Source organism: Ictalurus punctatus, chromosome 28, assembly GCF_001660625.3.
Source record: "Ictalurus punctatus breed USDA103 chromosome 28, Coco_2.0, whole genome shotgun sequence".
NCBI lineage: Eukaryota > Metazoa > Chordata > Actinopteri > Siluriformes > Ictaluridae > Ictalurus > Ictalurus punctatus.
In genome coordinates this window covers 5245564-5273271 of record NC_030443.2, presented here as the reverse complement: position 1 = coordinate 5273271, position 27708 = coordinate 5245564, and the positions used below count along the sequence as shown (strand labels likewise).

The 27708-nt window shown below is 39.6% G+C and overlaps 1 protein-coding gene across 2 annotated transcripts in view; it reads right to left on the bottom strand.

The window, feature by feature from the left end:
- LOC108260420 (LHFPL tetraspan subfamily member 7 protein) overlaps positions 1-27708 on the bottom strand; it is a 132709-nt gene that overhangs the window by 99280 nt on the left and 5721 nt on the right. The window contains exon 2 of one of the 2 annotated variants that reach the window (XM_053677061.1): positions 2528-5161. The exons of the other annotated variant lie outside the window; for it this stretch is intronic. Within the exon in view, the coding sequence (XP_053533036.1) occupies positions 4010-4759 (750 nt within the window). The 5' untranslated portion in view covers positions 4760-5161 and the 3' untranslated portion in view covers positions 2528-4009. Of the gene's footprint in view, positions 1-2527; positions 5162-27708 lie in introns of those variants that run through there. 2 annotated transcript variants of the gene reach the window in all.

The window sequence follows — 27708 nt, the reverse complement described above, 5'->3', positions numbered from 1 at the left end:
TCAGTACGAAAATATGGTGGCATCGAAGGATGCAACATCTGTAGTTGACGGTAAATTTGTTGAAATCGAATGTTTACTCGTCTCAGAAGCCGATTTCAGTTATTATGTGTTTGGATTATACAGCAACTTAATGTCAGGGGTTTTTTATTTGCAATAAAACAAGCGAATTACCTTCACAAAATACGATATCATTGTCCAGTTGCGATACAATATGCAACAATAAAGTTTACAGTGGCTTCATAAATTGATTAAAAACATTTTTTTTAAATAGCAAAACACACCTGACATGCGTTCTGTGTTCTTGCTTTTCTAGAAGTAGGAGTTTAAAAAAACCTTACTGTATTTTTTTTGGAGTTAATTAAGAGAAGCTACACCGCCGTCTCGCTCTGACCAAAGCGACATGAAACTTCCCAATCAATGGTAAAGCAATATCTTTACGTTTTGTGACACAGGAAAATCTTATACAGCCTTGCCGAAGACAGAGGTCTTTTCGGTTAATCGGTAACATGACAGGTTGCATTTGTTTTGTCTTATTAACTTTATTAATTTGTTTCGTGGATGCTCCACAACATGAAATGGAACTCTAAACAAACAAGTACATAGACATGTCATTCGTTTATAAATAAAAAAAAAATGTTCGCTTGAAAATTGCTGTGGTACAAAGGAATAACCATAACAGATGAAGGATCAGGAACAGCTCAGCTCTTGGACCCTACATTAAACGCAATCTGTTGGCTGGAGTGAAGCTGATCTGCTGCAGCCTACGTAACAGCGTGATACTAAATCACACCGTCTTCAGAGACTCAACAAACTGCACCGAAATCAATCGACCTCTTTAATTATTCCGACATTTTCAGCTTTCCTCAAACTCACGAGGCCAGTAAAGCCGCTGACGACTAGATGCTCGCTCTTTTTTTTTTTTGGTTTATTTCCAACCCGGTTCATAAATCATGAACGATAATGTTTCATACTGCTCCGATATTATTGCTGAACACAGTCATTATCATTAGAGATTAGACAGGGACACAAGACTGAGAGATAAATGCAATAGCACACTACCACTAGTACCACCAGTCAGCTCGATGTGTTTGTGTGTGTGTGTTTCTCCTAGCTGAGGCTAATTTAGCAGAAAATTAGCTTCTGACACCACAAGCACTTTACAAAGGGGTTATGAACGGATGCTAATTGTTTATCTGCCCGTGGCAGGAGTGGCTTAGGCGTGATGAGTAGTGATACTGGATGTGAAGTGAAGCAGGGATGTGATGTAAGGCTGGGCACAGAAAATCATATCACAATATCTTCATGACAACTGTTTTGGAGGCAAAACGGCAGCAAGGACTCCATTTCCCAACAGTCTCTCAAATCACATGGCTATCACATGGCTTGTAAGGACTCACACCTGTTTGCCGTTCGCTTAATTAGTAACGCTATTTTGTCGTGTTGGCTTGTTTAGTATTTGTCGTGTTTTATGCCGTGATGTCCTAGCTCTTGCTTACGATTCTTGCTTTGATTTCGTATGTTTCATTTGTGTTTTCTTTGATAAACCAGCTGCACTCGCATCTGCCTCTGATTCCAACTCTGATTCAACATCTGCACGAAAAAAAAACAAACCCCGAACTATTTAATGAGTAAACAGTGGGAAAATAAAAAACTCAAAACCATTTTGTGAAATTAGTAAATTAGTCAAATTTGAGTATTACAGTGTTTAAAAGAGTTACAAATCATATCATTAACCACTTCTGGTAGGTTCTAACCACTGCATACCAAGAACACCCCACAAGACTTGCCATTTTGAAGATGCTAAGACCCAGTCGTCTAGCCATCATAATTTGTCAAAGTTGCTCAGATCCTTACACTTGCCCATTTTTCCTGCTTCCAACACATCAACTTTGAGAACTGACTGTTCACTTGGTGCCTAACATACCCCACCCCTTGACAGGTGGCACTGTAATTAGATCATCAAAGTTCTAATGTTGGTTTTAATGTTATGGCTGATCATTATGTGTGTGTGTCTGTGTGTATATATATAGATCAGGGACACAGTGGCTTAGTGGTTTGAATCCTGCCTCCGCCCAGTGTGTGTAGAGACTGCATGTTCTCCTGTGCTTCGTGGGTTTCCTCTGGGTACTCTTGTTTCCTGCCTAGTCCAAAGACATTTATTGTTGGCTGATTTCTAAATTTCCAAATTGTCCGTAGTGTGTGAAAGGGTGTGTGAATGTGTGTGTGTGTGATTGTGCCCTATGATGGTACGGGTGTCCCCCACCTCATACTTGGAGTTCCCTGAGATAGGCTCCAGGCTCTGCCTCGACCCTGTTTAGGATAAGCAGTACAGAAAATGGATGGATGGATGGATATTCCAAGATAGAGGGTATTTTAAATACAGGATTTTGAAAAGATTTAAAGAGGAGAGGAAGCACATTTTTTCGTTTTTCTATTGTTTTACTAAACTAACAAAGAACACTTTTCTTATATATTATATAAATAATAAATACACTATAGATATACAGAAAAACTGGGCTATTGGGTTGTTTGTTTATCATACTGTCAATTTTTCATTCTATTCCACCTCTTATATGCTATCCCACAGACGTATATAGCTTTGAACGAGTGTTCGTGTGCACGTGAGACACAGAAAGAGAGAGAGAGAGAGAGAGAAAGAGAGAGAGAGAGAGAGAGAAAGAGAGAGAGAGAGAGAGAGAAAGGGAGATGGAGATGGAAGCTGCACCACAAATCAACCGCAATATCAATGTATACCTCTCAAAGCGACAGCAGATAACCTCAGTTCAGAGCGAGGTCAATGTCGAGCCAGAACAATCGACTCCAGCGGAGAGACCAGCCGATGCAATCAACAACAATATCAGCGCTGGTGCATTTTCATTTTTCACTATGAATCTCATGGTCAAATGGTGCCGAATGCTCACTCAAACGCAAAATATTCTGGGTTGAAATCAGGGCGTAAAATATATGAAACGGAGTGCATGTGACAGAAGCGAATCATATTTCTAATAACATGAATGATTCTATTAGTGATCACATGATATTATATTGTATTGTAGTACCTAGTAATATCTAATACTGAGCGCTAAGTCCATATTGGTTGACAGTTCGTTTAGTGGGTGTGGCCAAAGGTAACTCCAAATCCCAGCTGACGAATAGACATTTAAAATGTTTGCCTCTTTATAAGGGTGGGTTTTTTGAGTGGTTTTGGACACTTGCACTATAATTCCCAACCCGAGTCTCTCTGGTTGAGTGTTAAAGCGGTATCCGAAACTGGGTATGATCTGGAGGTTAGTGATATCTGGTGCAGCGGAAACCTGGGGTCTGAGGTTCGATTTAATTGAATTGGACTGCAGCGAGTGTAAAAAAAGCAATTCACTCCCAGGGCTGCAGATAATGTGAGTGATTGAACTTGTCACATGACTTCCTATTTCATAATTCACAATGGCATGTGAACATGTTGGGCTCTGCAGATGTAAAAGTAGATAGATAAATAAATAAATAAATAAAAAAGAAATACTTCTAAGATAAATCAAGCGAAGACACAGAATTATTTGTGTGTAGGCTAGGAAAGGTTGGAACGGATCCTATCTGAGTAGTGCCAAGCAAAAGAAACACTAATGAATGCCTATTAACAAGAACAATAACATAGTGCACCTACTGTATAATCTTTCACTTTGCAGAAAAGTTTGAACGTCGGCAGACCCGGTACAAACTATGATAATCGTGTTCATAGGGCAGAAATGAATTTATTTTTTACAAGATTGATGATGGTTAAGAAAAAAAACAAAACACTGCGATGATGTGAAACGGTTACGTTTAATTAATTTCTTATTATCTCTAATGTAACATCTCTCTCGCTCAGTGGGATCTATTTAATATTTTGCTGCCGTGTTTTTGCTTGTGGATTTTTAATGACCAAATATGAGTTTTTGGTTTATTATGGCCTCTGTGTCAGGCGGCGGAGGCTGCTGACGGTTTAATACATTTTCAAAATACAGGCTAACAAAGTTCAATGAAGTAAGGCGATGTACAAACAACAATACTTGTGCATACTGGGAACCAGGAACCAGAAATTTTGTTGTAACCATAAACACTGTAGCGGAGAATCAAAAGTCTTGGTATCGACAGGTTCGGGACACTGAGCGTATGCTTCGCAATTTGAAGGTGAACTGAGAGTCCTTAAGCCATGTGGCTGTGATTGTGTAATTGAGTCCAGCTGTTGTGCAATCAGAACAAGGGTGAATGTGTACGTGAGAGAGGGTGTGATGGCTGATGTCTGTGGCCTGGAAGTTGAAGTCGGCGGCCATGTTTGTACGCCGCTCTGTGGTTTGGGAGTTGTAGTCAGCGGCCATGTTTGTAGGCCGCTATGTGGTTTGGGAGTTTTAGTCGGCGGCCATGTTTGTACGCTGCTCTGTGGTTTGGGAGTTGTAGTCAGCGGCCATGTTTGTAGGCCGCTATGTGATTTGGGAGTTGTAGTCGGCGGCCATGTTTGTACGCCACTCTGTGGTTTGGGAGTTGTAGTCGGCTGCCATGTTTGTAGGCCGCTATGTGGTTTGGGAGTTGTAGTCGGCGGCCATGTTTGTAGGCCGCTCTCTCTGGTTTGGGAGTTGTAGTCGGCGGCCATATCTGTAGGCTGCTCTGTGGTTTGGGAGTTGTAGTCAGAGGCCATGTTTGTAGGCCGCTCTGTGGTTTGGGAGTTGTAGTCGGCGGCCATGTTTGTAGGCCACTCTGTGGTTTGGGAGTTGTAGTCGGCGGCCATGTTTGTAGGCCGCTCTGTGGTTTGGGAGTTTTAGTCGGTGGCCATGTTTGTAGGCCGCTCTGTGGTTTGGGAGTTGTAGTCAGCGGCCATGTTTGTAGGCCGCTCTGTGATTTGGGAGTTGTAGTCGGTGGCCATGTTTGCAGGCCGCTCTCTCTGGTTTGCGAGTTGTAGTCGGCGGATATGTTTGTAGGCCGCTCTGGGTTTGGGAGTTTTAGTCTGCGGCCATGTTTGTAGGCCGCTCTGTGGTTTGGGAGTTTTACGTCTCAACATACATTCATTCATTTCGAGTTAATGTTTTTCTATAACAGCACATCCTGAAGTGTTTTAGTCCTCTTATATCACAGCAATTCGCCAACCATTACATTAATTTATCTTCAGTAAGGTGCGTGGCCGGAATACACCCTGGGAATCAGAGGAAACAATTTAGAATGTAGGCTACCATATTGTAAAATCACCATGTTGGAGTCTATATTAAAGGACACCATGCATCGATAGTTACTTTACATGTATACAGTTACAGCATAATGAAATTTTAATAGAGATATTGCTAAAAGAGATATTTCAGTTTAGCTTATCATGCTAGTGTGATTGAGGTTCAAATGGTTAATCATCAGATTAAGAGACGTGTAACGAAAAGCAGTCTTCCCATCTGTGAGGGTTTTTTTTTAATGGTTGTTAGTGTGCAGTGCAATATATGGAGAAAAGATGTTTATTAACAAGAATTACAGGCTGATGAAAAAAGTCAGGGTCGAATCTGTCTTGTTACCATGGTAAAGTATTTTCTCATATAACGGAACATGCTATCCGTGTGTGTGTGTGCGTGTGTGTGTGTTTAGCTGCACTGAACAGAAGGGCAGTGATGATTGGGAGCTACTGGCCAGCCTCTCATTTCTTATGAAATATTGAACCGCAGATGTATTGAACTGGACACACACACACACACACTGCAGGACAGCAGGACTATGTAATTATAGTGTATCATTGGACAATGATGTACTTGACAAATGATAGACAAAGAGAACCAAGAAATAGCCCTTTTGCAGTCGATGTGATTAAAATGTTCAGAGGAAAAGTAATCAGTTAACGCAGCATCACTCATTATAGCCTGCGTTGCCTCTGAAGCTCCTACCTCTCTCTCATCTTCTATTCAGGGCAGCAGAAATACTAATCACCGTAAGTGCCCATACCTGTCACGTCTGCTCTCTGTCTCGCTCTCTTTCCAATCACTGTTAGAACATTAGTGCCAAAAGAGGGCTTAATAAAACTGGATTAACACTGCACAAGTGGCAGTGAGCCAGTACATATATATATATATACACACACACTTTTTTTTTCATCCTGGACTTTCATCCTGCTGTGTTTTCTCTGCCAAATCAGTGTTAATGAACAGAGTACATTTCTTTTCTTTAAAACACAGTCACTAAACAAGATCCTCTTAAAGGTGGTTGTTTTAATTTAATTTCTTTTTTCTGTGGTTTGGTGATAAAGTGCTATTATATGAATAAAACACAGTGTTTATCCATCCACCCCCGTAATTTTGCTATGTACTGTATATATAAATTTTCTCATGAATAGAAGTACTAGAGCAGTTTGTCCTGCGCATAATGGGCTGTCTGAAAAAACTTGTAATAGTTCTATGCAGAAAATGACCAATGCCACTTTTCCCATTTTCAATACGGTCCAAATATCAGAGCTCTGAGTACAGTACCTGATACTGATCCGACACCAGCTGTAATGTGGTGGTGGTGGCGGCTCAACAGTTAAGACTATGGATTAGTGACCAGGAGGTTAGGGTTCAAGTGCCAGCACCACCAAGCTGCCATTGCTGGGCCCTTGAGCAAGGCCTTTAACTCTATGTACTCCAGGGGTGCCGTATCATTGGCTGACCCTGTGCTCCGACCCCGACTTCCTAACAAGATGGGATATGTGAAGAGAAGAATTTCTCTGTGCTGTAATGTATATGTGACAAATAAAGGCTTCTTCTTCTTCTAATGTGCAGCGAGTTGAGGCAGGACGCAAGCGTTTATCTGGGGCTTTCCACAAATCATCATCAAAGTCCATAGCATGGGTCAAATAACAGGCGGACCAAAACAGCAACCAACACAGACTTGAGCACACAAATTGTGAAGCGAAGAGGGGAATCCATGACACCGGAATCATTTTAGTAACCTAGCTGAGTTTCTACAAACTTCTGTTCCCAAGTTATACAAAACATCCCATGCAAAATAAATAAATAAATAAATATACAATGCAAGATCTGTACTACATCAAACAAGATATAATGTATCAAGGAGGTTTGGATCGGACAATATTTCATATCTGATAGCGTTCCAAGCTGGTACTGGTCCCAATACCAGTAACGAGTATTGGACTTGTACTATTTTCCCACTCTAGTTTCACGTGTAAGAAAAATGTTTGATCATGTAAGTGTGAAAAAAGATCATTTGACTGACATTTCCCTCCCCATTTTATTATAGGGGCTGAACTAGCATAGGTTTTCCTCTTTTGTAGTTCCAGATACGTAAAATTTCTTGCTTATAAAGGTTTGGATACGGGACCAATGAAATGATTGAGTGGCCTTATCGGTTACTTAATGCTTAATCATTAGTGATTAGGTCATGGCTATACATATACATACAGTACAATGACAATGTGAACTGGTTTAGGTTAGTTTCGTAGTGGCGATTCATATTGCCACGTTTCATTACAGGCACGGACTTCTGCTAAAAGAAATAAAGGAAAAAGGAAATAAAAAGGAAAATCTGTTGAATTCCATTCAACGGTCCCATCAGTTGACAACCCCTGCTTTAATACAAGTGATATGTCAACGGACGGTAAAAATTGGATGGTATTGTGATTAGGAATATCATAACACCATGGTAAAGCCAAAGAAATGTCAGTGTTCGGCTTTAGATGATATAGCAATCTAAGCCATTCTAGAGAGAGAGAGAGAGAGAGAGAGAGAGAGAAAGAGAGAGAGAGAGAGTTTGTAATCCTAAAGCTATAATTACCATTAAACCCAAATGTTGCTGCAATTACGACAGCAGTAAGTGACTCATCAGTAGAAAACTGATGTCCGATATTAGCCAAGCCATTTTTCAATTCGCCTGACAGATTCTGTGACTTGATAATTGCCTCATCCTGATGTCTGTGATGGCTGCCGGCACTAAGAACGCAAATTCAAGATTTGGGTTCCCATGTTTATGTTGGGCAGGACTGAAATTCCTTTATAGGGATAAGGAGTCTCTTATAACATTCCCAGTTAGGGAGAGTCCTCCCATTCAGAGTCTGGTTTAGGTAACATTAAACGGGCTCTTTCTGTTCATTGTTTTCTCATGCTAAAGAGCCTGGCAGGAACGCTCCCAGCTTCTTTTAATCTTTTTAAACGTATACAGTGGTATAAAGTTAATCAAAACACGACAAGAATCTATTACCTGGCCGTATTTTCTCAGTAGAAGCTGATATGAAGAACTTGGGGTGAACTTCCGATTCTCTTGGAATGTTGCTCCTTTTCACGTCTGTCTGATTTTCTCTTTCTTTTGTTTCTCATACCATTGAGTTAGCATTCTCTGTTCTGCCTGACCGATGTCGTTTTAGTTTAAACCGCAACCGGTCTCATGAGAGTGTGGGTGTATGGCAACAGGAGATTGAAGGCACTAGAAGCCGCTCGTGTGATAATCAGCGTGAGATAGGCAAACCTGCCAAAAGCGCCATACTAGAAAGCTTTGAGTTACTTCCACTATGCAAAAAAAATCTGTTGTGTGACCAGTCCCTCATTTTCCCTTCTTCAGAGATCAAAACACAGCCATCTGAGCACCACAGGGCTCCTGCATGAAGGACCCAGGGCTTCCCGTAGCGTGATATTTGAGTTGATGCCAAAAAAAGCCATTTGCTTCTGATTCTTACTGAACTTCCAGGCTAGATGAGACTTAGTCATCTGGGAAACTTCAAATTAAAAATATCAACTCTACGCATGGGGTAGCATGCAAGTCAAGGTGTCCTATTGGAGATAATTGAAAGTGGAACATCTATGGTAAATTCCTCATTATCAGAATTCCTCTTGTTTTTTTTTGTTGTTTTTTTTTTGATGCTGTAAACAGGAGTAGAGTAATGTTCAAAACCATCATATAACTCTTCTTATGCTGCGTTGAGAAAATTAGGAAGCTAGCAAGCCTCGAATAATATATTTTATGTGAGATGCGAAGGCAGAACACCTCATAGCCAAAATATGGACCATAGACTTGATGACTTTTCACCAAGCTCGCAAACGCAATGTGCTAAATTAGAAACTTAGAAGAAGATAATAATCTTAAACTCGTTCTTTTCCCTTCGTCTGTATTAATGGACTTAACTAGCTAAATAGCTCACCATACAGTACGCTACCAGAGGGTAAAAGTGCCTGTTTTGGGGGTGCTCGTGCCCAGCAATGAATTTACTTGTGATGTCACACTGCACAGTAGTGTTTAATGGCTCATATGAAAGTAGACACTCTGGATTTTAAGAATTTGCAGTTTTTCATTAGTATTTAATTTTTTTTTTACCTAGCTTACTAGATTCAAATTTTATAATTTTAGCGTGGCAGTTGTATACAATGTTTTACTATCAAAAAAAGCTTTAGCTGTGCTGTCAGTTTTATCTCCGTACCAATGTTATTATAGAGAGGTGTGAATTGTTTGCCCAGCAGGGAGTTCACAACCCCCCCCATTTCCCATCACCCTGCTCACCAAAGTCATGAAACTCTACACACAGAAACCCTGTGTGTCCTGACTGTACTTATAACAGACTTGAGGCAAATAACTTATGCCCAATGAGACAATTTCCATTCCGCCAGCAGGATGGAATGCCAGTGTACTGCTAGAAAGGGTTAAGTTAGCTATCACTTGTTAGTCTAGTCAGTTTCCAGGCAACCAAAACATGACATTGGGCAGCATGCTGGAAATTTTACTTGCCCAGTGGGAGAGCTAGGGGAAATTTAGAGTAGCTAAAATCCACTTACCAGCATGTTATCGGCAAGTTGGAGCATTCCTAAATTCTTTACATTTTACCTTGAGTAGACATTTATAAATGAATGAATGTTTTTGCCTTTAATTTGTCCTGTTGTTCAGTACTGATAAAGAAGGAATCAAGCATAATTCAGAAACAATCTCTGACTCAGGTTCTGTATCTCAAATCAAAGGAATACATATCCAGGACAATACAGGTTAAAACAGAAAATAGCACGCTCCCCATGTTTTCCATGTTTGCTGCTCTGTATATTTATATAACCACAGGTGGGGAGCACAGTTCTCGAGCTGATAGATCAGTTAGTTCATGATGAAGCTGCACACACACACTCACACACACACACACACTCCACGTGAGTTACGCAAGATTCTTAGGAGACTATGACCGCGGGAGGTAGAGTTATTAGTGGCGTGGAAGTAAGCTATTTTTGGTCGTTCTTCAAAAAGGAGTAGAAACAGGATCGAGCGTGTATGAATCTGATGTCCCTAAACACTGTAGAATGAACAGATGACCTAAAAAAACAACAACATTGCTTATGAAGAATACGCAATTGAATGTTAGACTATAATAATTTGCACTTGTGTGCAATATGAAATCCAAATTTGAGTCCTTGCTCTCACGATGCTATTAAATCAGGATAGAACGAGATATAGAGATCAAATAAAAAAAGGGGGGGGGGGCCTCAAATGGTCAACAGCGTACTCCGATACTCTGATCCTGGCATATTTCAGTAGAAACACAGCTATAAAAGCATTTTCCTCCACTCAACACTTTCACACTGACAGAACACACTTCATCCGTCGCTCCATACTTTCATAAAAGTTACATAACAAGCCTGGTTCAGTTTTGAAGACCTGCCTGACATTTTATATTAAGTGCCTTTAACTCAGCTACTTTTGACTTATTTTCAAACACAGCCAAAGTCCCACTTCTAATGCACTTGCCAAGAAGACGTGCAAAACTATTCTCTTAACAGTATCGAGGTTTATTGAACGTAATAGTACTTTTGAGTAGTAAAATTCAAATCATAGTGCTTTTACGTCATTCAATTTCACACGTTGCACAGCTTTAAAAATGCGATTTTACACTTAATCCTAATTCCAGTACACTTCATGAATCTGTATGAAACTACAAAGCGCACATGACCTTTGTTCTTAGACTTGGTGGAAAACTCGAAGGAACTGTTGCAAAGTGCTGACACTGGAGACTCCTTCCATCAACGATAAATAGATTTCGCCTAGACTTTCACAGACTTGAACATTTCGTTTCTTAATGTGTTTACTATTCGATTGTGAGTCCCTGTGAATGAGCTGTTACTACAGAAACAATGGCGTATTAGAATACATACCTTGCAGCTTCTGACTGCTGACTAGTCAGATTCAATAATTCAACGGTGCTGTGGTATAAGTTATTATATTGTCCACGCTCCAATGCAAATGAGCTGGAAGTCAGTGTTACTGGTATTGTAATATGCTGAGCCTACAAGCATAATTCTTACTACACCATAAACACTGGCATAATGAAATAATAAAATGATATACAATATGCCAAAACTGCATTAATAAAGGAAAACTAAAAGTAATAGCACAAAACTGGCGGCATGTTTCAAGCTAGGATTTTATTTTATTTATTTTTTTTCTAAAATGATGGTGCTACAGTCTATTTGTTTCTGTAATTTAGATTAGATCTAATATTTTATTTACTAATTAGCTACTACTGTGACGTTGTTAATGCCTGGCACTTTTCAAGAATTACATAACAGAAGCTTTGTCATTCATTTCGTTAATTGTCATAAAAATAAAACAATGAAACAAGCCATTTTCAGCTGTGTTAGTATAAAGCTTGGAAAGATCTTGATAATAAAGGCATATTTTTTATAAACCTGAGGGAAATGTTCTGTACTATGAAAGGCCTTCGTGTTTTTTTTTTTTTTTTTTTTTTTTTTTTTTTTGTGCGTGTGTGTGAGCAATTGTTTTTTATTGGTTTTATAGAAAGGAGGTCAAATACAGATTGCCCAGATTCTTCACATGAAACATAACAAAACAAAAAAAAAACCTGACCCTAGATTAACCCTCACCACCCCCAGCGGTCCCCCTAGTCCAAGCCACGGATCCTTACAAGAATTACAATCGAAACAAATTCCGTATTTTCTCACATCGGGAAGATCTTTCAAAGGAAAATAAATACATATATAAATGAATAAAATAAGAAGCTGGAAAGGTTACATGAACGTATGCCATAGAGAGTAATCGTAAAAACAGAAAGAAAGAAAAAAAAAACCCACGCAGACTGCAGTATGTAAACCTTAGGACAGGCTTTTGTGTTTCATAGAGAGATACTAAGACGGGCATTGTGAGTGTGGGATAATCAAGATAACCAGCCTGTGGACAGACGTCTACTTCCTGTTAGAACTCAATGATGACCAAAATAAAAAAGGTTTCACATGCTACTGAATGGATGGAGATACTCTGTGACGCTCTAGCATGCAGATAAGGATGAAAAAAAGACTACACAAACGAACTCTCGGACTTTTTTTCATTTCCAATCCCTCCTTTATGCACTCTGGATGTGAGCTGTATGATACATAAAACTGAAAGGTTTGGGGGAATGGGGGAATTTCTATGCATGCTAATAATGACATCAAGACTCAACCTGAGCAAGACTCTTGCATAAATGGGACCGAGGATTATTTGTGTCAGATTCGTGTTCTCTATTGCTTTTTCGTCCAAACCATTTGTGAGAGGTTACAAGCAAAACGACTATAAATGCATTGAAATGTATTCCGAGTGAAATTGCACGCTCGCAACGGGGCGAATGAAAAATGGCACAGGATTCATTCATGTGGTGGAGGGAAAACAAATGACAGATCACACAGCGCGAGGAAAAAAACCAGCACCTGTGTGGGACATTAATAAACTGTGTGTGTACACATAAGTGGCGTGTAATGAGAGAGATTATAAATGCAGCGCTCCCATGCTTTTTCAAAGAGAGTGCAGCACACGCCGGGCGAGAGAGAGATCAAGAGAAATAAAAAGAGGGAACGACGGTGTTTGGAGTTTTTTATGCATAAAGTGTAGCGCGTAAATTATAGTCTTCGGGATAAAACTCCAGGTAAACGATCCTCAACGGCATTAAAGCAGAATATTTGTGTTGGCAGGTGGACAGACAGACGGGTAGATTGAAAGACAGATGAGTGGATAGATTGAAAGACAATGAGATGATGGAAAGACAGACGAGTAGATGGACAGACAGGCAGGTAGATGAGTAGATGGACAGATAGAAGAGTTAATGGACAGACACACAAGTAGATGAGTAGATGGACAGACACACACGTAGATGAGTAGATGGACAGACACACACGTAGATGAGTAGATGGACCGACAGAAGAGTTCATGGACAGACACACAAGTAGATGAGTAGATGGACAGACACACACGTAGATGAGTAGATGGACAGACACACAAGTAGATGAGTAGATGGACCGACAGAAGAGTTCATGGACAGACACACAAGTAGATGAGTAGATGGACAGACAGACAGGTAGAAGCACAGAAAGACTAGTAGATGAGTTGATGGACAGTCTGATGAGTACATGGACAGACACAAATGTATATAAGTAGATGGACAGACACACAAGTTAATGAGGAGATGAGCAGACAGGGTAAATTCTTGTGTTAACCCGCAAAGTCTTGCCATTCTAAGGAATGTGGAGTGTGTTTGTGTTTGACTTATGACTAAGTTTTTCTTTGTTTCAATTTGTTCCAGCTTGTGTTTCAGCCTCCCTCTTGCTTCCAACCAGAGCCACTGGACACAGGGCGTGTCCCAACGTTGTTTTTTTGCTAAATATATTTAGATTGTGTTGGGGATTGTCAGGGTTTGTGGTTTTTTGCTTCTTTTTTTGTCAGAATTCAGTCACCGTGAGATACCATGAGATTTCCTAAACCACTACACATATACACATACTGTATGCATAAAACCATATATGCACAGTGCCCTCTAGTAATATTGGCACCCTTGGTAAATATGAGCAAAAAAGACTGAAAAATTGTCATTATTATTTAACCTTTTGTTAAAAAAAAAAATTCACAAAAATACTCTGCTCTCATAGATATCAAAGAATTGCAAACAAAACAGAGGTTTATTTAAAAAAAAAAATCTTTGTTAAATATAGGTGTGCAACAATTATTGGCACCATTTTAGTCGATACTAGTCAATTCTGGCAATACTTTGCCAAGATAATAGCCCTGAGTCTTCTCCTATAATGCCTGATGAGTATATATATATATATATATATATATATATATATATATATATATATATATATATATATATATATAAATGCACAATAAAACTGAACCTATTAACATCTTCCCCTGCAGAGGAAATTGGTTTTGTGTGCTTTAAAGGTGAGTCCGTCACTACATGGGTCTGTGCATCTAAGAAGTTGGATTATCAATTTAGGACACCATTATGGACTGAATTGCTGTCCTCTGAGCCGAAGTTGCATCAGGCAAATTGTGAAAATAATGACTTGCTCTAGAGGAAAAAGACGCTCAGCATCTCCCGAATCTCAACTAGCCTTGAGCTTTCTCTCAGTAGTCACATCATTCATTAAAAATAATGCAAGAGCAAGAAGAAGAAAAAAACGCTACACAATGCCTTTTTCATCAAGTGAATTTCTTTCTTAAAATGTGACTTTTAATAAGTGAAAAAGCCTCAGTTATGGCCTGGAGCTACAATTGTGAGGGACGTGACATCTGTGTAACAACAAGTGCATGCAGCAGGGCAAATTACAAGTTGTACTTATTATACAGCAACATAAACCAGCAGGATTAACAGAAACTCGGGCCAAGTGTGCATGACCTTGTGAGATCATAGAAGCTAATAACACTCCCTAATGTGCCGGTGCTCGTCAACATTGGATGTGAAGTTGCATTTGAGTCCACACATCATTTATTCCAGTCCACCGATCCGAATTTAATGCAGTGAAAATTGACGCGTGTTGCACAGTGGACCAGAAAGTTCTCCGTTTAAAGCCTAGGAGTGTTAAAGAGCACTTGAGCAAGTCGATTAACTCTCAGTGGTTCTGCTATGTAAAGCGTAAGCATCAGAGACAGGGTTTTAAATGTTTAATGATTGCAATGCCAACCCACTAACAGAGATTTGAAAAAGTTTCCTGACTTCAGTAAGAGCTCATCTAAACCAATGTAATGTGGACTTTCGTGAGCCATCAAGCGTTTTGTAAAATAATACTATGCATGAGACTTGTCTGACAGTAGATTTGTCTGAAAGGCAAATCACAGGTTTATATTAATGCGCTTATTCGTTTTGATAAGTTATTGGATCTATAGTAACAATTTATTCACAGGACATTTATGGCACACGCACCACCTAATACGAACCGATTTAGGGGGGAAAAACAGCTGTATTGTAATTAAACAAGGAAAAATGTTTGTTTCTATGATGAAGCTTTCTGTAAAGTTTGAAAGGAGGCTCCGATGTCAGGCTTTTGTAATATTCCACAGTAAGGCTGTTTTCTATTTTTACTGTTTCTCAGTACTATGGCCTCATTAACATTGAGGCTGGTGAGGGAACGACTGTTTATAGCTGCTATAACATAAGTGATAACAGGAACTAACCTGTTCCGTGGGTGTTTCACAACATTTAAAGTAACTTTAAACTGATAAAAAAGTATGAGGTGTCATTCTTTAATAAATAAAATGTGTTTACTCTTGGCAAATCGCTACGGGATAAGAAGAATCGTGTTTAAATGATTACATACACACGGTTTTGCTAGAATTTACTCTCATTACACACTGCTTTAAAACAAACAAATCATCTTGTTTGATTTCTAAGCATGGAATTTCATGACTTTATAAAAATACACATATATATATATTTAATCTATTTATTATATTTTAATAATTATATATTTTTTACATTTTATTGGAATTTTATTGGAATATTAAAATAAAACAAACGATACATAAAACTGGAACCCAGAACAGAAAAAAACCCCATAAATACACTCTTACTAACTGCTGTATGATGAGAAACAGAGAGAAAGTTGTGAAAAGTGTACAGATCACACTACTGGAAAAAGAAAAATGGGCGGCATGTTCAGACACTATTGTTTCGTTTCGTTTCGTTTTTCAACTTTCTGACTATATGGAAAGCGAAACACAAAAATGTATGTGTAATAAAATGGTATTAAACATTAAAATGACTACATAGTGATTGTTAAATGAAAGGGAAAGTGGTTTTTAACTAGCTTGATATAGCAAGGTTAGCTAGCTAGTAAGTTTGTCTCTGGCTTACTAGCAGCCTTTGCTTTCACTGCTAATCACTATTTGTAGAAGAAGAAGAAGAAGAAAAGAAGAAGAGCCTTTATTATCACATACACAAATATAGCACAGTGAGTATAGTATAGTACAGTTTCTTTGACTAGCATAGCTCATTAGGAAGTGAATTCAGTGAAACATCAAAAAGCAGCAACGTTCTCCTCTTTCTATGCTGCACCCTTGTACTGTATTGTAATATTTGAGAAAGAAAATGACTGCCTTATTTCACAAGCATTATGATACACTGCTAAATGCTACACTGTAAATCTTAGCTTGCAGTCAGAATCGATTGAGCTGAATATCAGTATTGGGGCTGACAGTGTGCCAATACATAGACTGGCATGTAATCAGATGTTCTGCCGTGAAGACGTGCTATATTGACTGACATGTCCAGAACTTGTCTTAATGATGCCTCTGATGCTTCATATAGGAAATAGCGATGTGTCGTTCATGAACGATTCGTTCATTTTGATCGAATCTTGTATATGACTCGGGAATAAGGAGTTGTCTCAGAGAGTGATTCGTTCATTTTGTGTTGGCCGCGCACGCGCAAAATCCTTTCGTTCGTTTGTAAACCACATAGGCTCTGTACAGGAAACAGAAATTATTCATTCACCTCCCGAGTCTTCTGGTCCGAGTCGCTCAATCTTTTGTAACGTGACAGATGCATAGGCTTTGTACAGGAAACAGAAATGATTAGTTCAGCACCCAAGTCCCTTCTCCGGTCCGAGTCTTTTGTTCATTTGTCACGCGACATGACAGCCGCATATATTTTGTATTGGATGCAGAAATTTGTTCAGAATTCCCAACCTTCCTTACAAACAAGCGGGTAGTATGGTTTTATTTTTACTCTTACAGTTACACGATGCATTTCTGGTCTCAAATTTGATCTTTTTTTTATTATTAATTTTTTATTTACTTATTTATATTTCTTTATTCTTATATATATATATATAAAATTTATACATTTGTGAATTTCTGCCATGATGGTTCTTTTCCAGAACACAGAATCTGGTAATAAAGAGTTAGTTCATTCTTTTGACTTTTCAAAACCTCAGATTATGCAGCTGTCACGTGACAAAACAATGAAAGACCCAGTTGAGTGGTGAATTAATAATTTCTGTTTCCCACAATTTGTCCTTGACTGCATTTTTTCCATATTCGGTATATGATTAAAGTTTGTGTAAGCAGACGTGTTGGGGGAATTTGGCTAATGAAAATAAATTTAATTCCGTTCAAATGAACCAAATGACCTGAATACAGATTCGTTCATTTTGCTGAACGAGATTCAAAGATCAGTAAAATGATCCGATCTTCCCGTCACTGGTGGGAAAACTGGGATTACTTATTGCTGTATTGCGTATTGCTAATCGTATGATTTATATTGAATGCTATAAAATGCTGTGTGAGAGAGGTGCTACTGGAATACCGAGCAAATGATTATGCAGTTATTTATGGAATCAAACATAATGGGGAAGCACTGTTATAGGAAAATAATCAACAACATGGTTGTGTTCTACTTTTTTAAAGAAGTTGGTTATATTAGATTCCTGTTATCACTTACAGTACATCATAGTAGCTTTAAACACAGCCATTCCCTCGCCAACCTCTTTGCAGCCTTCTGACCAATCAGATTTAAGAACTCAAAAGCGTAGAACTAAAAATGACTCCAATTGTCACGTTCTTTCCTGAACTCAGGCCAGCACTCACAAAAAAATTAAAGAGGCATTACTGGGAATTTTTACTTCTACCTGTCTGTGTCTGTGTAAACTACCATAGTTTATGGTAGAAGCGCTATGCATCATTCTAAGTTGCGCTAAAGGGGGGAAAAAATGGTTCTGGGCTTGCAGTTCAATCAATACATAAACTATCCACAGTGCGAGATGAGCTGACAAGCTGCTTAATGAATGGACAGCGGCTGCAGCCAAAGAAGCAACTCAGCATTCCCTCTCTGCTCCTTCTTTCCTTCAATCATTCTCTTCCACTGCATCTGCCATTCTCTCGCTTCTTGTCATCGTCTTTTCGTTCTAGTCCTGACCGTTCTTTTACCTCCAGGACTTTTTCAGTGTCAGTAATCCACAAACGCTCTCCATCTTTCAGTCTTTTTTTTTTTCTTGTTATTTTTCGTAAGTTGTTGGGTTGTTGTTTTTTTCCTCCCTGGAAGCTTGTGCTGCTAACAGGGTCTTGAATGTCACCATGGCAGAGGAAAATCAATGGGAAGCTGATACTCCGTGGGCGTTGTCGTAACCTGCTGTAACTCTGCAAGTGCACTCTGCAGACAAGTAACACCAAACCTAAGCTATTTATTATTTTTGAGAAAAATATTGCTGATACAGCGGCAGCTTTCCTCCCACTAGCTTATAGATCATACAAATCCGTTGCTGTGCATTTCAGATTTATATGCGGCTTCTCCATGCAGAACAGCCCTGTCAGTTTATTTCATCATTTCAGCAATCTGCATGTGAAAAATGAAATATTTGGGAATTTTTAATGCCATATATTTCATTCAAATGGTTAAATATTCGAATGCTCCTAATAATGATCTAATGACAACTTATACCATACAGTTGCAATCAAAATAATTCAACCCCCATTGAAAATTTACAGACTTTCAGCTGTTTGCAACGAACAAATCAAACAAAAGCAATTGAAATAGTTCAACACAACGAATGCTTCAAGCGGTTTCCCCAAATTCAACTGAAAATGCAACTTATAATGACTTCTCCAGTTTCAAAATTACAACCCCCTGAATAGAATCCCTTACAACAGCACAAATATGCAAAACAGGTGTTGTCTCAAGCACACATGATGCAATTAATCGAGGGCTTCATTAGTTGCACCAGGTGTGCTTGAGCTGGAACACATGAAATACCTGAACTGGCTAGGGGTAGAAAATGTATGAAATACCTGGACGGGGCAGAAAAAGGAAGCTATCAATGGCTGCAACCAAATTTCTGAGAAGGCAGGTTGTGGAAAAACCCTCAAGTGACTGCAAAATACCTGCAGCAAAACTTTGTGGCAACAGGCACTGAGGTTTCAGTGAGAACAGTAAGGTGCGTAATAAACATTTCCATGCCAGAACTCCAAGACGTTCACCTCTACTGACCCAAAAGCACAAGAAATGTCGGCTCAAAATCATATAAATAAGGCAAAAAAGTTTCGGGATTCTATTCTGCGGAGCAATGAAACAAACCTAGGACTTTTCAGCACGATGGATCAGCGATATGTCTGGAGGAAGAAGAATGAAGAAAGAACACTCTGTCCACAGTCAAGCATGGTGGTGGCTTTGTGATGCTCTGGGGCTGCTTTGCATCCTCTGGCACTGGAAACCTGCAGCGTGTGGAAGGCGAGATGGATCCATTGAAGTATCAGGAAATCCTAGGAGAAAACTACATGACATCTGTGAGGAAGCTGAAGCTTGGGCGTCATTGGACCTTCGAACAGGACAATGATCCCAAGCATACCTCAAATTCCACCAAGGCTTGGTTGCAGAAGTAGTCCTGGAAGATTCTTCACCACAGTCACCTGACCCCATAGAAAATCTATGGGATTTGAAGAAGGCAGTTGCAGCACACAAACCCAAGAATATTACTGAACTGGAGGCCATTGCTCATGAGGAATGGGTTAAGATTCCTCAGGAACGCTTCTAGAAGCTATGCATCTAGTTTGCAGCAGGTCATAACAACAAATGGGTGCTCTACTAAGTACTAAAGATGCTTGCCATGAAGGCGTTGAATAATTTTGAAACTGGAGAAGTCATTATAAGTTGCATTTTCAGTTGAATTTGGGGAAACCACTTGAAGCATTCCTTGTGCTTAACTGTTTCAATTGCTTTTATTTGATTTGTTCATTGCAAACAGCTGAAAGTCTGTACATTTGACAATAATCCTGATTTTGTAATGGGTGTTGAATCATTTTGATTGCAACTCTAGATGTATAATACATTTCCATAAATGTCCATAATTTGGCAAAATTTCAATAGTGAAAATAGCAACGAATAAAAATATTAGTGTACTTTTGTGGTTCAAGTGGTTTACGAATAAAAATCTTGTAAATGACATTGTATGCTAATTAGGGGGAGGAAACAGTATCTGAGTTTTGACACAACACAAGGAGGTGTCCCGAAAGCCTATGTTCACGGATGAAACTTCACACACATGCGTAATTTAATCATTAAGCATTACGCTGATTAAAGACAGAGAGATGCTGCCATGAATGCAAAATAACGTGTGTGTGCTCCGTTCATAAGGTAGTCACCAGCTCTCTTTGAACGCTGTTGTTGTTGAAGATGCAAACGTGCAGCGAATATCAAATATAAAACCAACTTTACCTTTATTGTGCAGGTCCTAATTTCAAGATGCTTTCTCTTTTTTTCTCGTGAACATTGTTCCCTAGTAGTGGTCATTATAATTTACAGCTAAGTGACTCTCAGGCTGTGGTAAATCACACATTGTGGGTGCTAAATGAATCAATTTTGCATTGACTCCACCCTGTACCTATCGCTTTTGTCAAACATCTGCTTATGTGAAAGATGCAAACCTTTGTATACCAGTTTGCTTTTTTTTTTTAGGTTTTCCCACAAATCTTTCGTAAATCAGGGTCACAGAGTGTGTTCTTGTACGAGTCTCCATCACCACCTCTATTACACCTCTATGTAGCAGTGGTTCTCAATGCCAGTCTGCACTTTGGCTGATGTCTGTGTTCGCAAGAGTGTTTTCGCCTAGCCTTGAGATCCCAGGGTGGGATCAGTTCTGGACTTGTTTGAGGAACATCTACTGCTTTCCCTAGTGATGTTCATTTGGGTCAATCAGTCAAGTGTTGGGTGCATCCATCCATTTTCTGTACCGCTTATCCATAGGGTCACAGGGGAGCCTGGAGCCTATCCCAGGGGACCCTGGACGGGGTGCCAAACCATTGCAGGGCACAATCACACACACATTCAGACACTACGGACAATTTGTAAACGCCAATCAGTCTACAACGCATGTCTTTGGACTGGGGGAAGAAACCGAAGTACCCGGCGAAAACCCCCGGAGCTTGGGGAGATGGTGCGGAAATCAAACTCCAACCCTGGAGGCGTGAGGCAAACGTTCTAACCACTAAGCCAGGTGCCCCCATGTTGGCTGCATAGCATTTGACAAAATGACTTGAAAACGATTTTTAGACAGGCAAAATGAGGAATTGAGTAGAATGGCCAGAGACATGCCTAGTGAACTCATTGCTGTAATCACATGACAAGTTAAGTTCACCTGAAGTGAACCCCAGACCACCATTTTCAGGTGAGCAAGCGTGAGACTCGTTTCGTTCAGATTCGACCAAATGTACCAAACTCTCAGTTCAAATGACCTCAGGTCTGAGGAAAAAAACCGTGGAGTGCACCTGGACCTGCACTTGGGATTGAGAACTTTCAACATAAAGCCAAATGGAATGCCTCTAAATTCCCATGGCCAACAAGTTTAGTCTGTGTGACAAATGCAGCAGTTCATCTCTAATGTACAGACTAAATTGGTCTCAGATTGGATTGTCTGTGCAAAATCGGGCAGGGACCTCTCTGGTTAGCCTTGTGTCGCAGAGGACCCTTGAAAGACAGTCTATGATGGAACAGTATCATTAAGAGAAGTAACCTTTTTTTCCATTTTTACAGCTTCTCATATAACAGATGGCAAATGATGGTACAGCAGAGGTTTAAAGGGTGGTATTGTAGTCTGTCATCACATGACATCACATAGACAGGAACATTCCTTTCCCTTCACTCGCCAGGGTTTTGCTTGAGTTCATGAAAATAGCAACAGACCACAAATGTGAAAAGAATGTCTTGTACAGATAGTAGTGTTTATAAGGGGGCTTGGTGGCTTAGGGGTTTAGCACGTTGCCTCGTACCTCTGGGGTTGGGGGTTTGAATCTTGCTTCTGCCCTGCGTGTGTGCATGTTCTCCCTGTCCTTTGGGGGTTTCCCATGGGTAGTCCAGTTTCCTCCCACAGTCCAAAGACATGCTTGTTATAGGATGACTGACATCTCTAAATTGTCCTTAGTGTGTGCAATTGTGCCCTGAGATTGGTTGGCACCCCATCCAGGGTGTCCCCTGCTTTGTTCCTGGAGTTCTTTCGGATAGGCCCCAGGCTCACCCATGACCCTGTGTAGGATAAGGAATTTATGGATAGTAGTGCTGATAGTAGAGTTAATTGTATTGTATGAGAGAGATAATTGTTAGTATATTATTACTTGGATATCAAGAGGGAAGCAAACATTCGGTAAAATATCTAATTCTGCATCTGATGATATCAAGATTATGGCACAGCGCCCCTTAGTTTTAACAGCTATATGGTTCATTTCTATCAATGGCAGGCTAATATCTCCTGAGGTTCATGGTAAAACAGCATAAGCACTTTTTTTTTTGTTATGTGTGTACTGCTACTGTCCATTCATCCATCTCACAAATGTGAGTTTAAAATGAGATTACGGATTACAACAACGTCCAGAATTGCTATGGGAAATACAAGCATACGGATGAGCTCCCTCCACTGCCCTGCTTCTCCCTATGGGCTCCGAAGCCATTCTCATAAAAGTTACATATTACTGACATAAATGCACTGCCAGAAAACGATTCATTAAAACTGATGGAGATGAGCTGCAGAAAAACAAACTCACTCCCTTGGTGTCCTGATGTCCTCTCGCTGGCACCGCAACGGCCCACTGTCTGCATTCCTAATCCCGCTTTTCAATTAAGAACCCATTGCTTGCGAATGCCAGTTGGAAAGCCTGCTTTAGAAGGCGGCATCTCTTGGTGGAGACCATTGTGACCTGATTTCCCACAAGGCGAGCTGTCAAAAAATGTTCTAGAAAATATTAGGTCTTATCCTTCTTGTTTAAGCATTCATTCTGCTGGTGCGCTCTGTAATTGAAGTTTTGGATGCATCCGTCTGCCGAACTCACGCCTGCAGGTTCCTTTTCTGCTCCTTATGTTCATTTTGTTTTCACACCCACCAGACATCCATGTTAATTACGTTCAAGTAAGCTGGAATGATCCGGAACAATCTGGAATGATCCGGAGCGGCATTCTGGCACAATTAGTAACTTGAAAAGGGTACAAATGTGAGTTATCTGTTTGTTCCTGCAGCGTGATGGACAGCAGGAAACAAATTCGCAGTCACTGCATCACCGAAATGCAAAATCATGTTTTACGGGAAAAGCTACAAGCTAATCATGCATCATCTTTAACAGACGTCTCCCATTTAGCATAAATGCTAAGAAATGCTCAAAATCACTTCAAATCACGTTTATTTTAATGGGGCTACTGAGTTAGCTGTTCATGTTAACTAACCAAACTTCTAATAATATGTGATTGTACCTTTCATTTTGTCCCTGTAACTAACTTATTGGCTTGGTGATTAGGTTAGCTAGCTAGCTAATCCACAGTGTCATCTGATCCCGTAAAAACAGATTTAATTCTAGACATGTGAAAACTGCTAGCTATTAATTGAAACCCTGGCAAATAAACACAAACAGTATTCTATTGCAACGTCTAATTTTCCCTCCGTGTTATCCCAATCGATATGTCCCAATTGATTTGGTTAATATTAGCATGCCTAAAATATCATTTACGCAGAATAGCTCTACGGTAATGTTAATGCAAGTCAACTCACTGATCACTGGCGTGAGATCTAACTTAAAAACTGCAACCTCCTGCAGTTCCACCACTTTCCAAATTCCACTATAAGCCCTGATTATGCTCACATCGTAGTCATCATCACTTCATGCGAGGTCTCCATCCATACAAAAAAAAAAAAAAAAAAAAAAAAAGATCTGACAACAAGAATCAGGTCAGACTTTGTTTCCTCCAAATTCCCTCTCTCGCTCTGAGTAATCCCCATCCCCAGGGCAAACGGCTGAACCACGCTGCACACCACCCACCCTCCATCACATGTTAACAGTGGAGGTTTTCCATTAGCCAATCAGGCACATATATCCTATTCAGCACACATTACTGAAGGGAATGAAATTGTGTGGCGAGAGAGAGTCTGCAGATCTCCAACTCAAAGGCTATAAATCTACCTTGGTAAAAAAAAAAAAAAAAAAAAGCTTTGTGCCGTGAGTGGCTTCGATCTGCAAGCCTATTCATTGCATGTATAAGTGCAAAAGGGGTCCAAGCATTGTATACTGTTCAACCTGATGACCTATATAATGTCTTCAGAGAATAAGCAAGAGCTTGAAGGAGAGAAAGGACAAATTATAGCCTGGTTCCATAAGCAAAACCCCTAAAAGGCTTAGATAGAGGAAGTGACAGCTGCCTCCTTGAGATACCACATACCTCCGAGCATCCCAAATAGTCAAAATCCTGAGAAAACGAAGAAAGAAAGAAGAACGGAGACAGAGTAAGAAAGAGAAATTCCAGAGAGTCCAGAGTGGTCCAGAAATTCTTCTTTCACTTCCTGTCATGTACACAATTCATACAGTCAGTGTCAAATATTTTACATTTAATTTAGTCTCTAACTTGAAGTGTCCTTGAGTCTCTTCTAACTCAGCATAGAAATGCAATGATGTGTTCAAAATGTAATAATTTTGTCTTGGCACCACACGTAGGCATGCATGTTCCTAGGGAACCTATTGTACTTGAATGATTTCCACTCTACACCACGCCCCACCCTGTATTGTGAATCTGCCATTTTCGCCAAAAGACAATAACAATAGACTACGTTAAGCAGGCGCATTTTTCCAATCGCAAACAACTTAGTTTCTGGCCCAATCCTATTCACATGAGAACACAAGGATACACATATGGTACCGGATGGACGTGTCCGAGTGCTACCCAGCATGCTCGGGGGTCACTACATCGCCGTGTAATCACGTACACTGTTAACAACTCAGTTTTTTTTTTTAATATAGCAGTTCAGATGACACACTATGAAAAGCAGATAAGGCAGACAGTCTAAAGTAGAACATTGATACCCAGTAGGAAACCAGGACAATGGCCAGAGTGATTATAATACAACTATAATGTCTACTAGATTGAATTCATTCAGATTACTGATCACTGTGGGAACTGCTTCAGAGCAATACAAGAAATATGAGAAATCTATAACTATTGGGGCAAATATAGCCTTTCCTACATTTGCATGCTTCTTGGAATATCAGCTTTAATTAAATACTTCAATCACAAATGTTAACATTGTTAATGTGGCAGATTCCTGCTCATAATGGCGGATTCCTGCTCATAATTCCCATTTGGATGTTGATGCGAATGGTTTTTCCCAGTCAGAAGGTGGGAATTATGGTCAAAACTCTCGCTTCCAAATTTTTGGTATAACTTCTGGCTATTGATTGATCAAACTATCCTACTCTACCATTCATACCATAGCATATTGTAAAATCATGAAAATCTGTATATGTGTGTACTTTCATTTTCTATGCCACAAATGGTGAATATTTGTTTAGTAAATACTTGGCACTATGGCAATTTCCATACTCGAAAGTCACCTGTGATCCTTTTGGTGTTCAAATAGTTCGGTTGTCTCTGATACTTCACTTGAGCTAAGAAGGACCACATGAGAATGTAAAATGGTCACCAATTTCCAATCCTGTTTATCCAAATCCATCTTAGTTGGTCCGCTAAGCTTGTTTTTGGCCACAGCTGCCCACTTCCTGCCTGTCTAACACCCCTGGCAGAGGGTTTGCTGAGCTATTATAAGTGAGCTTAAGCCACCTGAGTCTCAACATATGAAATCTGTCCAGATCATCTGTCATCTTCACAAAGACACAATGCTCTGGTATTACTGTGGAACACAAAGTGTGTGTGTGTGTGTGTGTGTGTGTGTGCGATGCAGGGAGTCAGGAGCATCACTGGAATAATCTGCACACCAATGAGTCGTGTCAGAAGGCTGTAAAGCAAGCCTGATGAAAAATTAATGACCCCCTCACCTTTATTAATGGCTTCTGGTGGAGTAGGTGGTAGGGGGCATTGCATCGACCAAAGGGAAGCAACATCTGTGTAAAAGTCAAATCTCCCTCCCAAATTTTCATCTGATTTCATTCATTTATGCATTTTTTTTTTTTTCCGTTTTGGGAGGGGTCTTCCATAAGGACAATGTCTGGTTGTCTGGTGGTATAGAGAAAAGACAACATATGTATCCCTTGTTGGCACAGGACTGACAGTCTTGCAACCCAGATCTAGTGCAAAGCCTTAAGAAGTGTTTAAACCAAACCAATGAACAAAATGTTTTAGGATTTCGGACGGAAGGACTAGTCACGTCTTGCACCTCGTTTATTAGAAATCAATTTACAACAATGGCACCTTGTGTGAAATTTCACTTTTAGATTCAATCATAAAACCACATCAAACAGATTGAAGCTGTTGCACTCACTCCTCCATGCTAACAATGCACATTAATAAGTAATGCACTAGCATCCCAGCCCTAACTGCCAAGCACACTCAGCTATGCATGCAAAAATATCACTGAATATCAGAACCACATCTCCGACCCAATTCGTCCTTTTCCTTAATTAGTCGTTCAAGACCAAAGCATCAAGCATCACTTCATCCAGTCTTGGGGAAAAAAAATGCCACCAAATCAAAAAGAATGGCACAGCAATTTATTAATAAATTTCAAATGTTAATTTTCTTTTCATTTTTTTTTTTTTGCCTTCATGCATAAGTCATAACTCCTGAGGTTACTGGTGCTTTCTGAGTGAAGAAAGTGCTTTTATGCCATGGAGGGGACTAAGAATGAAGCTGCTTTCTGTGGTAGAGACTTAAATGGGGGGGAGGGGGGGGGAGCCTATTTAAGTATTGGCAGCTGTGTAAAATAACTCACACCGGTAGACGGCCAGTGGAATCATGAAAGGTGTGTGTTTATTTATTCCATCTGTTAAAGTGCTTAATTGTTAGTACTGTATGTACACAAGGCACACAAAATCAAATGAAAATTTTTTAAAAATCTATTTAGCATTAATTACTTATTACTTACTAAACATGTATTACAAACTCATTTTGTATTAAGTGCACCAGACACAAGCAACAGCGACATTCTGTACACAAACTATATTCCTCAGTCTTAACGCATTTAACAACCATTTTTAGACCCCATATAGGGCTGCACAATAAGGCAAAATATATATATATATATAATTACGTCTGCTTTGTACAATACTGAATTCAATTTTATCTTCTTTGTATAGCGCTATAAAATCACAAAGTGGCTGTACAGAAAACCAGGCAATTATTTATCCCACTTGTTAACAAACAAAGTAGTATTACAGCACTTCATCATTTCAAATGAAAGAAAAGTGGCTTTTTACTCCACATAAACAGTACAGTACAAACCTATATTAATGCTCCTTAGTCACAGTAAATGAGTGCATCTTTTAAAAGCTATTATAAATACAATTAGATCTAATACAGATGAAAAACTAAACCAGTAATGTGTACTATGAGGCACTAGGCAGTGGATGTTCATGCTATAAAATAGTGATCATGAATAAAACAGTTAATTGTGCGTCCCTAACATCAGCCCGTGACTGAAATGCTATTTAAAACTCTTTAATACCGAAAGAGCTTGAACACTGCAAACAAAGCCGTGAAGTTTTCCCCATTTGAAAAGCCAAAATTAT